Source organism: Cryptotermes secundus, unplaced genomic scaffold, assembly GCF_002891405.2.
Source record: "Cryptotermes secundus unplaced genomic scaffold, Csec_1.0 scaffold284, whole genome shotgun sequence".
NCBI lineage: Eukaryota > Metazoa > Arthropoda > Insecta > Blattodea > Kalotermitidae > Cryptotermes > Cryptotermes secundus.
In genome coordinates this window covers 835,345-852,521 of record NW_019719361.1, presented here as the reverse complement: position 1 = coordinate 852,521, position 17,177 = coordinate 835,345, and the positions used below count along the sequence as shown (strand labels likewise).

General features: G+C 41.7%; 1 protein-coding gene across 2 annotated transcripts in view; it reads right to left on the bottom strand.

The window, feature by feature from the left end:
- The window catches only part of LOC111864640 (carbonic anhydrase-related protein 10), a 346,880-nt gene that overhangs the window by 19,811 nt on the left and 309,892 nt on the right, over positions 1 to 17,177 (bottom strand). For both annotated transcript variants that reach the window (XM_023852036.2, XM_023852029.2), the window contains one exon: positions 5,603 to 5,757. In XM_023852036.2, the coding sequence (XP_023707804.1) occupies positions 5,603 to 5,757 (155 nt within the window). The remainder of the gene's footprint in view (positions 1 to 5,602; positions 5,758 to 17,177) is intronic.

Genomic DNA, 17,177 nt, shown 5'->3' with positions numbered 1-17,177 from the left:
GGATGTTGTTACTGGTAATGATTTCTTTGAGTTCTTAGGGTGTTCGTGGATACTGTTCGTATATTTACCAATTAATTAACACCAAATGATCAGGATAATGTTCACATACATATAGGCTGTAGACCAATATAAATTTTAATATATATTTCGTTCAGCTTCATGAGAAAGCAAAATTTAGCGATGTGCTGTACAATACTGCTTGTCTGAATAATAGTTTTTAAATATATAAACACCTGACATACTAATAATCAAATTGTATCCATTCTTTAAGACATACAACCGAAACATTCTACGATTCTTAGCAGAATGCAATTTAATATTACAAAGGGAAACATCAGGAAAGAACGAAGAAGTCTTACCATAACTGGCAAAGTAATTGAATAGAAAATGAAACCGAAAACCCATTTCTGTGGTATTAACAGAAAAGATTGTCAAGTCACTAAACGCCACTGTTCAAGGAAAAGAAGAAATAGCTTCGGATGTTTGTGCTGTAATGCATTTCACTCAGTACTTCATTATGGAATGGAATGGAAGTCATTGTGCTTAAAGACATGGCTTGGTTTTCCTTTGACTGTTTTAATAAGATAATTCTGTGATGCATCTCATTTGACTATATTTTAAGTAGCTCTCTTCCAATATACTGTGTCATATTCCTCAAAGAAAGAATTTTGAAACCAGCAAAGAAAGCCGTTTATAGGGAACGGCTCTGTAAAAACACCCGTTGCTAGGCATTGTCTCAGTAACCGTCACGTGAAGGCCGCAATAGACACGCACGCAACAATAGAAGAAAAGTTGGGAGACGCGTTTTCTGTGGGGGCCGTGTCGAGGCCATATAACGAGGCCCAGCTTCCTCGACACCAAGACTTACTGACTGACTGACTGACCTTTAGTCGCAATGTGACTTTGACTTTGGCGGTATAAGCGGGTCATCTTGTCCCTGGGGGATATAAATACGGATACCTGGTCCTCCAGGTTTGGGGAGTCTCAAATCTGAGACAGTAAAATATGGTCATGAGTCCCGCGGGACTTTAACCTGAGAATGACTGCGCTGGCGAGTAGCAGCAGAAACTGTAAACGACAGACCCATCTCCTCAGACAGGACCTTACATAAGGACTACAACCGCAAGTGAGCTGTTGGAAAATAGAAATTCTGGTCGTGAGTCTCAAGGGGTTGCCACCAAGACAAACCAACTGGCGGTATACCACCAGTCGTAAAGTGACTCTGACTCTGACGCTGACTCTGATTCTGACTCTGACCATGAGAGAGTCCGAGTAGATCCCGAGTCGAGTGAGTTGAGAGAGAGGACCTGCAAGCAGACAGTCAGTTGAAATTCCCAGTTGTGAGAAGTTAGAACCTAGTAGCTGGGGCCGGGGACACTTCGGGAACCCAGAGGGAGGGGAGCCTCGGCGCTTAGGAGCCGCTACTAATCAACGCAATGAAGACCGCGACTCAGAACACTAGCGTTTTTATGATAGTGATTTATAAAGTGTGATCACAATTACCAATCGAAACCCCGACTATAGTCACTGGATCTCCAGTGGAGGTATATGATGGTGATTGATTCTGCGGTTAATCAACAACAAGTTTCACCCTAGGTAGCACGCGTGGCTAGCTGGATATAGTATTGGAAGGAAGGGATGATATCGCGCCAGTGTTCACCTTGACATATTGAACAAAATCATCTTAACCCCGAAGCAGGACACTTGGTAACCAGGCCGAGATAAGTGACTGGAAGCTTCCTGTTACGTTTGCAGAGCGTCGCCACTGCGTCACCCTACTGAGTTCGATAACGATTCAGCTGCAGTTCTTCATGCAATTATCGTGTTTCTGTTTCTGTCACTTAGGCACTTTCTGTATTGGAAATGTCTGAACAACAGAGCCTTAAAGACAGAGCGTCCATTAGAGTAGACAGGCAGGCAGGTACTTGAATGGTTATATTGTCTTGTGGACAGTGAAGAAACAGTCAAATGTTTCTCGCTACGAAGAACAATGTGTATTGAGAGAGACGGGCGCCTCAAGACGACGCTGTTTATTTATGGAGACATATTGTGCGCGATAAGAGAGCCAGCATGTACCAGACGCTCCTATGCAATGCTCCCTGGGAGATATCGGAGCAGTAAAACTGGAAGGAACTGCCCATGTCCTCACAAAAGTTTCCGAACCTTCTGCGGCCCACGTAAAGTGGATCGATAGAAACACTTCGACGAAGAGACGTGAAGGGACTGGGGAAATATGAGTGCAGGGTGTCACAGTAATCATTTCCTGCCTACAGATCCAGAGGTCCGGGTTCGATTCCCGGCGTTACCAGATTTTCTGAGAAGTACTGGGTCTGGAACGGGGTCCACTCAGCCTAGTGAGGATAATTAAGGAGATATTTCATGGAAATAACGGCTCCGGTCTAGAAAACCGCAATTAACTGCCGTGGAGATCCGTTGGGCTGACCACGCGACACCCTCTATCCGCTAAAGTTGGCACTAACTTCGCCGACAAGCAGTGATCGCTCGGTCGGTATAGTTCGCTTGCGGATTACAGGCCATAGAGTTTGTTTTGTTTTGTTTTTTATTTCAGTGCTTGTGATTTCTTAAGTCACTACGCATAAAAAACAGTAAAGGTATCCCTGTAACAGGCCGTGAAGACCCATAGCGTTGTGAGACTTTGAGGGTCCCACATTATCTAGACAATCGACTCAAAGATGGCGGTAAGGTTGTCAGCCTTACGAGTATATGCCGGCCGCGCTTTACTTCCCAGGAGAATTAGTCACTACGCATACAAATTTTGTATAAGTTCTGAGTTTCCACACTATAAAATTATCTATTTTCATTTCCACAAGACTTTACTTCAGTATTCTCCATTATTAGAAAATAGTATGTTTTCATGAGAAAAATATATTGTGGCATGTAGATCCATTGCTAGGTAACGGCCGCGAAATAAGTAGCTATACAACAGTCCTTGGTTTTAGTCCGCAAGCAAACTACACCGACCGAGCGACCGCCGCTTGTCGGCGAAGTTAGTGCCAACTTTAGCAGATAGAGGGTGTCGTGTGGTCAACGCAATGGATCCCCACGGCCGTTAATATCGGTTTTCTAGACCGGAGCCGATATTTCCTCGAAATGGCTCCTCAGTTATCCTCACGAGGCTGAGTGCACCCCGTTCCAGACCTACTACTTCTCAGAAAATCTGGCAGCGCGGGGAATCGAACCTGGAACCTCTGGATCTGTAGCCAGGAACTTACACATATATACGAACCAAAATCAGAAAGCAATTCCTTGTTCGTTTAATTAAAGTTAAGTACATTATATCTTACGTGAAATCGCCTTTTCAGCCGATGCTGTTTTTAAGTCGGATCACCAGTTTGCATATATCATCAGCATTACACTTTTTCTGTAGTGTTCGAAGCCAGAAACACACGTCCTGTTCCATCTCTGTAAGCACCGTTCTTCCTAGGCTTTCATTTGCCCGGAAGCACATAAATGGCTCGGAACAAGAACAGGAGAACAACGACGGATACACCAATATATTTATTTTCACACCGCAAGCTGATAAAAAATGTGTGGTGTTATTTCGATACCCAGGTTTTCAGTTGTGCCAACCGCTGCCAAAAATTTTAAGGACGAAAAGATTCATATCCTATTTGATAACATTGAAACAAAGTTTAATGTTGATTGTGGGCTTCGTATAGGTCAGTGCTGTCAATTTAAGCATCCTGTTACATTAACTTAACACTTATAGTTCCGCCTCAAATGAAAACCAATTTTTTATTTACTATTACTGATTGTTAGAGCCGGGACGGCTCAGTCGGTATAGCGGCTGGCTACTGGCTAGACGACCTAGGGTTCGGATTTCGAGTCCCTGTAGGGTGAAGAATTTTCTCTTCCTCAAGTCGTTCAGCCCGCCTCTGTGGTCCATCCACCATCTTATCGAATGTGTACAGGACGCTTTTTCCCCGGTGGTAAAGAGGCTGGGGCGTGAAGCTGACCACTCACTTCCAACTAGTGCCGAGGTGAAGAAAATGTGGATCTATATATCCACTCCCCCATACGCCTTCATGAAATTTTGCTTAATTCTTTAAGCACAGAGACAACTTTAACTTTTATTTTAATCATCTTTGTTACATGTTTCGGCCGCACCCTGCCATCAACAGCAACTATTTTCCTTGCTAAAACCATTCCACTATATTTTCCACTGCATTCAAATGAACTATTTTCAGATTGAAATATGTGAATGTCCTTACATTTGTCGTCATCCATTAGTAAAAGTTATTTGAGGGCATTACACATTGTTGTTTTCTCTCACTGTCTTCCTCCAGCTGCGTCTGTGTTTTCTGTGAAATAGCTCTATCTCGGAAACTGTTCGGAACATGACACATGTACATAGACAATTTTTTTTGCTTAGGATGACCGATACTATGTCCTCCCAGAATATTGACGTTTCCTCGTGGGACACTCTGTATATACCAATTTTTCCTTACAGTGCAAGTGAATCTTAATTCAACATTTTTCATTTCATGCATCCTGTTGTGTTATAATATATATATATATATATATATTTAGTATACTTACAATTTCTTTATTAAAACCGTCACAACACAACAATATTAAGGTCAGTGCCTAGTTTGGCTTTGCTATATGTTTCGGCTATTAAACGCCATCATCAGGCAAATACATGGCTAACATATATACACCACTGAATTACAGTACTAGTAAAATTGGATACAATAATATTAATCATATTAAAATGCTTGGCATTAAAGTACAATAATTAGATTATATAAAACGAAGTTATAGTATAAAGCAAGATTAAAATTCTTCAAATTATGCCTTACATCATCGAGTCAGTCGTTGGTTTTTGTGATTTTGTTGTGTTCCCACGGACAAATTGGAGTATTCTATATTTTGTGTGTATATAATAAAGTGTTTTGGAGGCTCGTGATGTAGATGTAGTAATATTAATGTTAATGTGAAAATGATATGAGAGTAATATTATTAAATTTTGTTATAATCAACAATTGATTTTGGTATTGAAGATGTAGTGCATTACTTGCTTATGCTATTTAGTCGGTGCCTAATCTTACAAAGTATTATCCGTTCTGTAGAGAGTGTAAGCAACGACTGATTTGGTGATTTATGTTAAAAGTCAATACAAGGGAGGCAGGGGGGGGAGGAAGGTAGAAATGAGGTGTATGCTGAAGTTGGGGGGAGGGGAGTATTACTGTATATTATGTTTTGTATGTATCAATGATTACATCATATATATAGGTTTAAAAATTTCAGCAAAATTATCATTTAGTTGTAAATTTACTTTGCTTACTTCGTAAATGTGAAATCTTATATAAGTATCCAAGGTTCGGCCTTTCTTGCCGATATATAGAACGTTGCCTGATGATGGCTTTTAATAGCCGAAACATGTAGCAGAGCCAAACTTGGCACTGACCTCAATATATTTGTGTTGTGACGGTTTTAATAAGGAAATTAATTCAATATGTTTTATCTGTCCTTATCGTACTTCAGCCGTTGTTTGAATTTAAGGGGATAAGCAGGCAATATGAGACCAGTACACAAAAACATACTTTCTACTCAGGGGATAATGAGGCAATGTGGTTACCTCCTGTTTGGTGATGTAGATGGGCCTGTTTAGGATGATCCAGACAGTAGTCTCCCAGCAGCCAGGGTGTGTTGTGGAGCCCTCATACGTCATGTATTGCAGAGTCTCTGGCAGGAGACTGTGTAGTGACAGATGACGTATAGGTGTGTACTGTGCTGTAACAGACCGTCAGAATATTCCTGTAGTTTTAGAAATTCTCCTGAACTCCATTTAAATAAAAAGCAAATTCCTATTTTTGAGCCTCGTGAGGATAATTGAGGAACTATTTGAAGGAAGTAGCGGCTCCGGTCTAGAGAACCTAGATTAACGGCCGTGGGAATTTGTTGTGCTGACCACGCCATATCCTCTATCCGCTAAAGTTGGCAGTAACTTCGCCGACAAGCGGCGGTCGCTCGGTCGGTATAGTTCGCTTGCGGACTAAAGTCACGGAGTTTTTTTTGTTTTATTTGTTTGATAACTTGTTACCTAGTGTAATGTAATAAAAAGTGACTGAGCATTAATTATCATTCAATCAGTATTCAAATTCAACACTGAAAATAAAATCTTAATAGAATGCATCCTGTTGTGTGTTATAAATATGGTATATAAAGATATATATATAAGATATGTAGTATACGCAACAATATTATATATTTAAAACAAAGAGGACACTGCTATATCAATATTTGTTTTTAACACGTAGGGGTAGGATAATTACTTCACAAAAAACATTTGTATTCCATTTTTTTACAATTTTAAATTTCATGTCTTTTATCTGTAGTTTCTGATTTTAACCTTTATATCTTTAATTTAAATTTTATTATATAAGTATTTTAAATTTTAACCCAAAATATTCAATTTATTAATTTATGCATTTAAATGATTTCAAGACACATAAAGATCCTTATTTGAAGAATTAGATAAGAAATTAATTGGAATTTAATAGATGAAGTTTGATCATTGTACGCCTGATGATGACCCGATACAAGGGTTGAAATATATTGCGTCTGTAAAAACAAAAATAAAAACAAATGGTGATACAGTAGTGTCTTTTTCGTTTTAAATACAGAATATTATTGTGTAGACTGCTTATCTTATATATACCGTTGTTCAATCAAGAAGGAAACTTCGCAACACCGCCGACTGAGCCCAATATTCCTCACGGATTGCTGCTGTAACTGTAACGGCGCGCGTTTATCAGCGCTAATGACTCATTCTGCTATCAGCAGTTACAGCAGCAATCTGTGAGAAATGTTGGGCCCGGTCAGCGGTGTTGCGAAGTTTCCTCCATAACTGAACGCGCTGTATAGCTTATATACCCATGAATGTTGCACTCGCAGTTTCGAAGTGATGACCTTACGTCAGTAGTTCTCTTCGCCGTAAATTTGAGAACAGTGTCAGGAACTGAAGCTTTTGAATGAAATTTCTGTTGCCTGCAAGTACACAACGATAATAGGAACATACAAGAATCATGAAGAAAGCAGTCTTTTGGGATGTGGCACCGTGTAGATGTGGTGTTAACCGACATTTCGGAGGAACGTATCGCCTCCATCTTCAGGGTAGAAAGGAAAATAAAATTGGCAAGCGAAGAAACAGTGAGAGCAGGTGCAAGCAGACTGATGTTGGAAATAAACTCAGCTATATGAGAGCAGGAAAGGAAGGGACAGGTCTACATGGGAAATGAGTGGAGAGGGAGGGGGGAAGGGGTTGGGACAGAAGCAGGGTTTTGTATATGAAATCCTCCTGTCCCAGCCCCTTCGCCCCTCCCACTCCACTGATTTCCCATGTAGACTTGCCCCTCTTCCTTCACTGCTCTCACATAACTGTGTTTATTTCCAACACCAGTCTGCTTGTACCGGTTCTCATGGTCTCTTCGCTTGCGGATTTTCTTATTTTTCTTTCTACCCTGAAGATGGAGGCGATACGTTCCTCCGAAACGTCGGTTAACACCACATCTACACGGTGCCACATCCCAGAAGACTGCTTTCTTCATAGTCACCGACGTGAAAACCCCAAATCTTACATACAAGAATCAGTTCGTATTTTCTTTCGAGAAGTCTCACTTGGTATATTTCTAATGAATGCGCTTCAAGATTTCCCGAGATGACTACATAAGTACTAGAATACCCTGGCCGCTATTTTGGTATGGATGACATTTCTCTTTGAACCCCCCTCCTACGCCCTTCACCTCTACATAAAATACAATTTACTTGAGCAAGGCGTCAAGAAAGCAGAGGAGGGGAAGAAGAAAATTTTTCACTTCTGAAGAAGGAAAATCAGAAAAGGAAGACAGGAAAAGAAGAAAGAAAGAAAGAAAGAAAGCAAGAAAAAAGGGAAAAGACCATTTGTAGCGGTTTCTAAAAGGAGTTGGTTTAAGGAAGGGCCTGAAACCTGAGCCAAGCCTCGTCTCGGCTCGGGTTTCTATTACTGTGAACCGACGCCGCGCGACGCTGTATCAGTGGAACAGCGCCGCACTGGCTTCGGAGAACTTGAAACTGCTCACTTCACTGTGGTGTGAAGGAAGAAGTGACGGAGAAACTTGGCAACATCCGAGTCTGCACTATTTCTGTTAGAATAAATAAATCAATGAGATTGTTGGGGCTTGCAGAATGCTTCAGGAAGACAGAGTCTATATATGTATATACAGATTCAGTCCGTACCTCACAGGAGACAAGAAGGAGAAAACTGCGATGGGAAAACAATCAGTCCACTCATAAGTTTGGTTGGTAAACCATTGGTAGTATTTTGATAAAGGAAATTTATTTTTACCTGTATGGGATAAATGAGAATGTAGCACGCATAGAGGTGATAAGATACCCTTATGAAGTTTTAGTTGGAAAGCTTGAAGGGAGATGGTACCTCAGATAAGTAGATATTGATGAGAGGACATTATTGGAATTTATCAAAGAAAATGGTGTGGAAGTTTAGGCTGGATTTAACTAGGAGAAACGATGAGCTCATATGAATGTATGGTTTCGATAATGAAGAGGGACTTATAAGCATTTGAGTATCCATCAGTTTCTAAAGAAGGAAGCTAAAACATGGCTTTAATTACTTAAATTTTCAAACTATTTTCTTTTTCATTATGTAAATACATAATTATGCAATGAAATAAAGCATCTTATTTACTGGCGCTACAACAGTGAGTCGGCCTTGGCCTCTTCCATGATATTTCTCCATACGTTCAAGTTTGGCGTTTTGGTAACAGTAGATTTTCTGACGTGTCGTTAGCCCCACGTCCAAACCCTAGATCTGAAAGACCAGCGACTATATTTCTTTTAGCCTGTCTGGCTTGGTTGATTCTACAATGAGGTTACTCTCCCGCTAGCATAGCTCTCAAGGTCATAGAGACACACAGACATTGTCTCCAATATAAGGCGATAGTCCTCGAGATTGAAATAAATAAATAAATAAATATATATTTATATACACAAATATATAAATTAACCGATAAATATATAAATTAATGTGAACGAAAATAAAAATATAATAAAATATGTTAATTAATAAGCATTTAAATGCGTAATTAAAAGCATACATCGCATTAAATACAGTAATATTAATTTTGAATGAGGAACAGATTGATCTAATGATATACCCCTGAGTTCATGCAACCAGTGCGACACGCAGTGCTCCCTGCTGAACGCAAAGAAAAGGTATCGCGGAACGGGGACAAGATGCTCCTCGAGGAAGCATACGAAGAATACAAGTTAAGGCAGTGAATGAAGGAAGTAAGGGAACAGATTACGAAGCAGAGGGTAACTTCATATTTTTGTTTCTTTATGAGATGGAAGAAATGGAACACCTCCATGTAATATATTTCAGAGCAGAGCAGGAGTAGAAGGAGAAAGAGGGGAAGCAGGGGGGGAGAAGATGTACTTGGATGTGTTTGCCGTCGGCCTCTGTTTCAAATAAATTTTTCGAAAAAAGATTTCCGTTTTTCTGTGTCGCCAAACGCTGGGAGACTGAATATTTAATTCTGCGCAACAAAATTCCGCATAAAAATTCCTTTTGTAGGTAGGCCGCACACCGGCATGCGTGAAAGACATGTAACAGTGAAGACACGATGTCTGTGACTTGACGCAAAGAAAGGAGCACAGTTCAAACGAATGAGATTATGACAACTGCCGCACACCGGTCTCATTCATGATGCAGACGTCAGATTCATGCTGATGAATCACGAATGAAGCAAGACTGCGTCTTAGCGGCCTCCGTAGTCTAGAGGTAACGTTCCCACCTCATGACTCGTAGTACGCGGGTTCAAATACCCGGCGGAAATCGTCGAATTTGTAAGGGCGGAAAAATTCAGGGAACAAGTCCTCCGGGAGGGGCTTTAAGCCGTGGGTCCCGTGTCGTAGCTTTACGGCACGTAAAAGAACCTCATATCTCCAAAGGAGGTCACTGAGCCAAATTAACGGACGTTTCCCGCCCAACAGCAGTCTCTAATACCTCTGGTAGATGGGGGAAGCATTATAAATACCTCTCAGCTAGTTGAGCCGTCTCGCTGGCTGGGCGGGGCTGATGGTAAGCACCAGTACCGGTAGGATATAGAGACTGGTAGAAATCATAGAGGGAAGCACAATGGACCAATACAGGTCTCAGTGCATGGGGAAACCCACCCTCTCCAATAACTAACTAACTAAAACTGCGTCTTTTGTCTCATGTCTTGATGCTTGTCTTGACGCTGTTGGTGTGCGGCCGCCCATAGATTTAAATAATGGTAATTCTCTGCATGTGCTTTAGGACGGTAACCTATTAGAATCAGCTTCGAGATGCAGATAGTCCAATCCGATCCTATGGTTCCCCCATCCAGACTGTGAGCGTTAAATAGGCCACGATAATCCATTTTTAAATGTTTGCGTACATACAACACATGATCTTATTCCAGTTTCACTAGATATGAGAATTATAATTAAAACAAATTATTTAAATAACAAAAATATCACAGTAATTAGTTTTAGTAGGCTTATCGACATTCAGCAGTGGTCTCCAATGTTAAAATGTAGCGAGTTGAAGCCTGTTCGTAACCGATGCTGATAAGTTACTGGCGTTTCGCCTTTCTCTGACAAAATTAAAAATTTTCGAATTATGTTAAGCTCGAAGAATGCCGTTTTGTGGGATGTGGCGTCTTGTAGATATTGTGTAAACCGTCGTTTACGTTCTGTGTGTTTTTGTATCCCCCTGTCGGCTTTTTAATGCCTGAACCAGTCGTTATGAAAATTAGTATGTTTATCATGGCAACTGAGCCCATACCAGCGTGTTCGTCATAAATTCCTCTTATCAGTCCGTGTGTCTATTTATGTCTCCCTCCTATTTCTGCAAGGCAACGGCTCGGTTATGTATATTCCTCCTTTCGGTGCTAGGCAACGGCTCTGCAAACACGATTCTACGGCAACGAATACAAGGAATAATAGAAGAACTGTTGGCCGCGTCATGATTTTTTGCGGTCCGAGTCTTACTGAAGGAAAGTCTGTAAGTCTACCTGTGTGTAACTCCATCTTTGCTAGGAAACAGTTCAGTGAAGACGTTCCCGCGGCAACGAATACAAGGAACAATAGAAGAACTGTTGGCCGCGTCATGATTTTTGCGATCCGTGTCTTACTGAAAGAAAGTCTATAGATCTGCTTGTGTATACCTCCGTCTTTGCTAGGAAACAGCTCAGTAAAGACGTTCCTGTGGCAACGAAGAATTATTGGAAGCGTCGTTTTCTATGCAGTACGTGTCGTATGAAAGGAATGTAGGCGATTAGTTCTTCCCAGAACTTATTATTTTCTATTTCACCAGTAAAATTTTAATATCTTGTTTTGAGTGTTATTCCTCCTTTAAAGTGCTGCCATATTCCTGGTGATGAAGGGGCTCTCTCGTTGTGGACAATAAATGTACGATCATTGAGGTACTGAAGTCATTGAAGTACGCAGAAATGGAGGTAACCATTTTAAAAAAAATGTGCACACCGCACTTGTCATTGTTCACAGCTGCAGTGCAGTCTGCATATCTCATGCTACATAGGTGAAAGTTGATTCTGTGTTTGTTACTACGCACTTTCACAACCTACAAACAACAGCCCCCAACACTCATTCCATTAAACGTTGCGACCAGCCACTTCTCTTCCCACCCTCACATAATATCATTTTATCTGCAACCGCGGGCTAGTAGTTCGTGGTCCTGCCGCCATTATAATGAGAGCCTGGGCGCCACCATCCCTGTGGCCAGCGAAAGCATTATAATGCTGGATTTAAATTCGCGGCCCTTCTATGTATCAGTGCAGTCTTCTTGTATCGCTTTCAGGTCTATTTCCTCAGTACGGCATTAAGATTTCCTGTCTTTTTTTTTTTGCTTTTTCTAAATAACATATGAGCCAGAGATTTCGCTGTAACAGGCAGCGGAGGTCTAAGGATTTAAGATATCTAGGCTTCCACATTTTCTAGACAATCAGGTCACAGACGGCCGTGAGGTCAGACTTACCCGCCAGCCGGCCGCCCTTTACTCCCAGAATATTCCTGGTGCTCATTTCTGTTAGAGGCTGACTCAAACCCGAGGCCATAGTGCGGCTGGAAGGATTAGGTCCATTGGAAAATCCAATGACCTCATCGGGAATTGAATCCGAGACCTTCCTTCTTGTAGCATAGTGCCTCAACCAAATACGTAACCGCCTGCCCCCTAAATGCCTTATGGGAAAGTGCCTTATTCTTCAGACTCTTGTCCTCGCGTATCATCTCCGAACCTGCTTTAGGGATTTGCCGGACATTTGTGCGAGAAAACGTCACTATCGAACTTCTTCTTCTTCTTCTTCTTCTTCTTCTTCTTCTTCTTCTCCTCCTCGTCCTCGTCCTCGTCCTCCTCCTCCTCCTCCCCTTCTTCCTACTCCTTTTCGTTCTCCTACTGCTTTTCCTCCTCCCCTTCCTCCTACTCCTTTTCCTCTTCCACTTCTTTCCACTCCTTTTCCTTCTCCTCCTCTTCCTTCTCCTACTGCTTTGCCTCCTCCACTTCCTCCCACTCCTCTTCCTTCTCATCCTCATTTTCCTGGTCCTTCTACTCCTTTTCCTTCTCCTACTGCTCTTCCTCCTTCACTTCCTCCTATTCCTTTTCCGTCTCCTACTGCTTTTCCTCTTTCACTTCCTCCTACTGCTTTTCCTTCTTCACTTCCTCCTACTCCTTTTACTTCTCCTACTGCTTTTCCTCCTCCACTTCCTCCCACTCATTTTCCTGGTCCTCCTCTTCCTCCTTTTCCTTCTCCTACTGCTTTTCCTCCTCCACTTCTTCCCACTCCTTTCCTGGTCCTCCTCCTTCTCCTGGTCCTCCCCCTTTTCCTTCTCCTCCTCCTCCTTTCCTCCCCCTCCTACTCCTGCTGCTACTCCTGTCCATAGAATCCATATTTTAATGCAACGGAACTGTCAGTAAGTCCAATTCCCTTCCATCCGCTTGTTTGCTTCCATACCGTCAGTCATTGTGTATTCATTTCTTGCATGTTTTTCGCTTGATGAATGTCGCGCCCCTTGAAATGCTACTCCAGGGATGTAGTTTACGGACTACGGAACTGTAGAACCTGTAATTACCATACTCTCTGGGATCCGAAGTTCCTTTATGGAGACATTCGACGCACATGTCTCAGGTGGATCCAGCATTACGAAGGGGGTGTGTTGCGAGATAGGATTTGCTTTTGAACAGTGGTGTCACCTGCACTAAGTCTGATGTTGCATTTCAGTTTCCTCATCCTGTTATATTTCTTCAAGAGAAATATTTTGGTTTCTCAGATAGAAGTTCTGTGTCTGCTTTAATAAAAATATATTCCTCTTTTGTTGTTGGCTAAATATGATACCTTTCTTCCATTGATGTCCAATGTTCTGGAGCAGAACACAACAAAGTGTTACGAAACTTTCAGTTTTCAGTTTGCGATATAAAGCGTGTTCATAGAAGTGGGTCATACCGGCACTTTCAGAGCGGATAAGCGGACGAATGATGGGAAGCAATGAACGAAAAATTGTTTGAATATGTTTAGCTTCAACGTAAGTAGACATTCTGAGAGGAGTGGATGTTTGATTATTAGCGAAACTACTGAAGCTTCAGTAATTTCGAAGGCTTCAGTCTGTGTAAGGTATAATTTTCCTGCAGTAAAATGTACCTAAATGTAATTATATGTTTTCATTTGTTTTCATGAGTTTGCACTGGCCATGAGTTCAGTTTCTGTATAGTCTGTAATGTGCACAGGAGACTTGTATTATCCCGCTGTATGTTGTTACAATTTTTCTTCGTATTATTATTATTATTATTACTGGATCATCACGTAGTATGAGTGTGAATATAGACGGGGTTTGGATTTGTGAATGGATTAGTTGACCAGTTATAACACACTGACTCAGAACTACAAACAGAACCACCGTTAACCTCCACAATTCACAAATCTTCACAGCATCCACTGAGCCTTTTCCAGCATAATATGTCTTTAGTCGTTCCCTGGAAACGGATTATAACAGTGGATATTCTTCAGTTTCCCGCTTTCAGGCCATTCCTTCACCAACTCCCATACCTGTCAGCTATCGGCTGACTCTGCTTATACAATTTCGGCACGAACCACATAGAAAACACCGTTCATTGTTACAGCGCAATAATACCTTTATTATTGTTTGCGTATTCTTTCCCGCCGGAAGGTGTATACCGAGCCGTTGCCTAGAAACTACTCTGGTATATTTGCCCATCTAGCAATCATTGCATAGCAACAGTTATTCATGCTACAATATAAAGAAATGTTATTTGATGGCATGTAATGCTCTGTTTGCTACATCCTTCAAGCTGGTTTCTTGCATGACCTGTTCTTTGACCCTGAAGTTAGAGGCGACGTGGTCTTCGGAAACGTCTGTTGAATATCAACAAACTACACGGCGCTATATGCCAGAAGAAAGGATTATTCGAAACCGCCGGTGTGGTAACTTAAAATCCTTCAAGAATTTACAATTTGGATCTGAGAAGGTGACATCTCTAGCGTAGTCATACTCGAAACTCTTGAGAGCTCTGTGTAATATCTACTTGAGCTGAGTAGTTTTTCCTGGGGGACAGCACTGACAAAGGCCGAGTTGTGGCGACACGTGAAGGGATTAGAGGCCGATCAACTGACGAGTTTGCTGCAACCAGAACAGTCCACTGTATAAATCTGAGGCAAACAGAGATTCGGTAATGCAGTCCACAAGCTTTATGACGCTTGACACAGCGATGTGTGATGTTACCATGTAATTTGTGATGCAAAATTAGGGGTTTTGTACACAAATCCGGACTCATCTGCTTCACAGGAAAGGAATATGCGATATTACTTGTGTGGTACGACTCGCACCCTTACTTAAACGCTTATATGTACGTATATAGGCTGGCAGAAATTAGGCATTATACATAATACTCATGGAACTGAGTCGCTCTTGAGGAGCCGCCAGTTGTACAGCTACTCAAGAACTTCCCAGCATTTTATGGAACCCGAAGGTTCATTACCGTGTTCATAAAGAGCCCTCCACTCTCCCTATCCTGAGTCAGACCAATCCAATCCATATCATCCCATCCTATCTCTCTAAGATCCATTTTAATATTGTCCACGCACCTACGCCTTTGACTTTCCAGTGGTTTCTTTCCTTCTGGCTTTCCAACCAATATCCTATATGCATCCTCGCNCTGTTACATATAATTTCAGAATCATCTATTGCCACCTTTATATAGAAATAAACAATAAAATTTATTCAATAAAATTCGTCACGTTATAAGATTTAAATTTTTAGGTAACATTATTTATTGGCTATTTAATGCACACGGAGAAATAAGTCTAAATTTTATCCGGCCTCCATGTTGCTATTTTACACTGCGCATTTCGTAACTCACAAGTATTAAGTCAGAAAACGTAAAATAGCAATTTTTTTTTTTACAGTCTGTTAACAATATTCAGTTTGGCTGCTCGAAATCTGTGGGAGAGTGTACTCGTATTTCCTAAGCTTGTAACTCATAGAGAAATATGTAAGCTTTCGACTTATCTATAAAATTAGAATCAGGCCGCTTATATATATAATTTCGCGGGAAAATTCACACGCTTAAGTTGAAAAGACTGGTCTAGAAAACCGACATTAACGGCCGTGGGGATCCGTTGCTCTGACCACACGACACCCTCTATCCGCATAAGTTGGCACTAACTTCGCCGACAAGCGGCGGACGCTCGGTCGGTATAGTTCGCTTGCTGACTAAATGCCACAGAGTTATTAAGGTGAAAAGAGAAATGGGAGGGTTTTTTGCGTTCGGAAGGAAACTTAAGATACAGCCATCGAAATACGTAATTCAGGGCACTGAACCAACATTGAAGAATGCTGTCTTTATGTGGCGCCATGTTGATATTATTTAAACAGACGTTTCGGAGGAACGTATTGCGTGTCAGGGTATGAGAAAAAAGAAAAAAAAACACGAGCGAGGAACCAACATGGGCAGGTGGCTGCAGCCATATTTTTTATTTTTCTTTTATCCTGAAGATGGAGACCATAAATTCCTCCGAAACATCGATTTTTACAATATCTCCACTGCGCCACATCACACAGAACGGCATTCTTCTTAGTCACACCTGTGAAAACTCAAAATCTCACTGAACTAATATTGTTCGAACATGAGGAAATGTAAAGATGTAAATATATTTTANTAGGTAATGACTTAAATTTTCAATCCCAAATTTGCTCCTCAACACTTATAAACCTCTTAAAGTAACTGATGTTTCTCTCTCTCTCTCTTTCCTGTTGCTCCCAGTGCGCAGCAAAGAGCATCCGTGAAATGCTTTGTTTTCGCTTGTTTCTTAATCCTAAGAAAGCCGGTAGGACTCCTTGGACGGGGGATCAGTCCGTCACAAGACTGCTGCCTACACAGAAGAACATAAACACAGAATAAAAGCACACGAACATCCATGCTTCGAGTGGGATTCGAACCCACGATCCCAGTGTTAGAGGGCCAAAACGGTTCATGCCTCAGACCGCGCGGACCCTGGGATCGGCGAAGGGTACTATCGTTACCGTAAATAAACCCTGGTTATTTATTATTTGTTGTTTATCTCTTACATGAAACCGAGAATCCGAGGAGGAACGGCAGAGCCGCCACTGAAACGCTCATGATCTCAATGTGGCCCCACGTAATAATGAGTTAGGGCCCCCATACACACACACACAGTTTGGCCTCCAGTTCGGCCTGCACAGTTGAAGACTGAAAGGCAAAACTGATGTGTGTGGTGCGGCTGGCCGGCCAATTGTTTGGACTGTTGGCCTGTGGGAAACCCGTCAGTCCGTCAGTTCTGCCTGCAGGACCGTAGCACGTGACGTGTGTGACTCAACATTATAGGCTGGAAGACCGTGATTGTGGCATGAAGCCTGCCGGTTTATCTGCGCGTGTATGGGGAGGAAAGGGAGGGGGTTAACTGTCACAGTTTTGCCTGTAAGGTCGATCGCAAGGCCAAACTGTGTGTGTATGGTGGGGCCTTAGACATGCCCGCATTACAGCCACAGATATTGGCAACTTCGTTAAATAGATCTTGATCAGGCGAACATCAACTGTATGTGCCTTTGCATCTTGTAGTTAATCGCATGATCCAGCT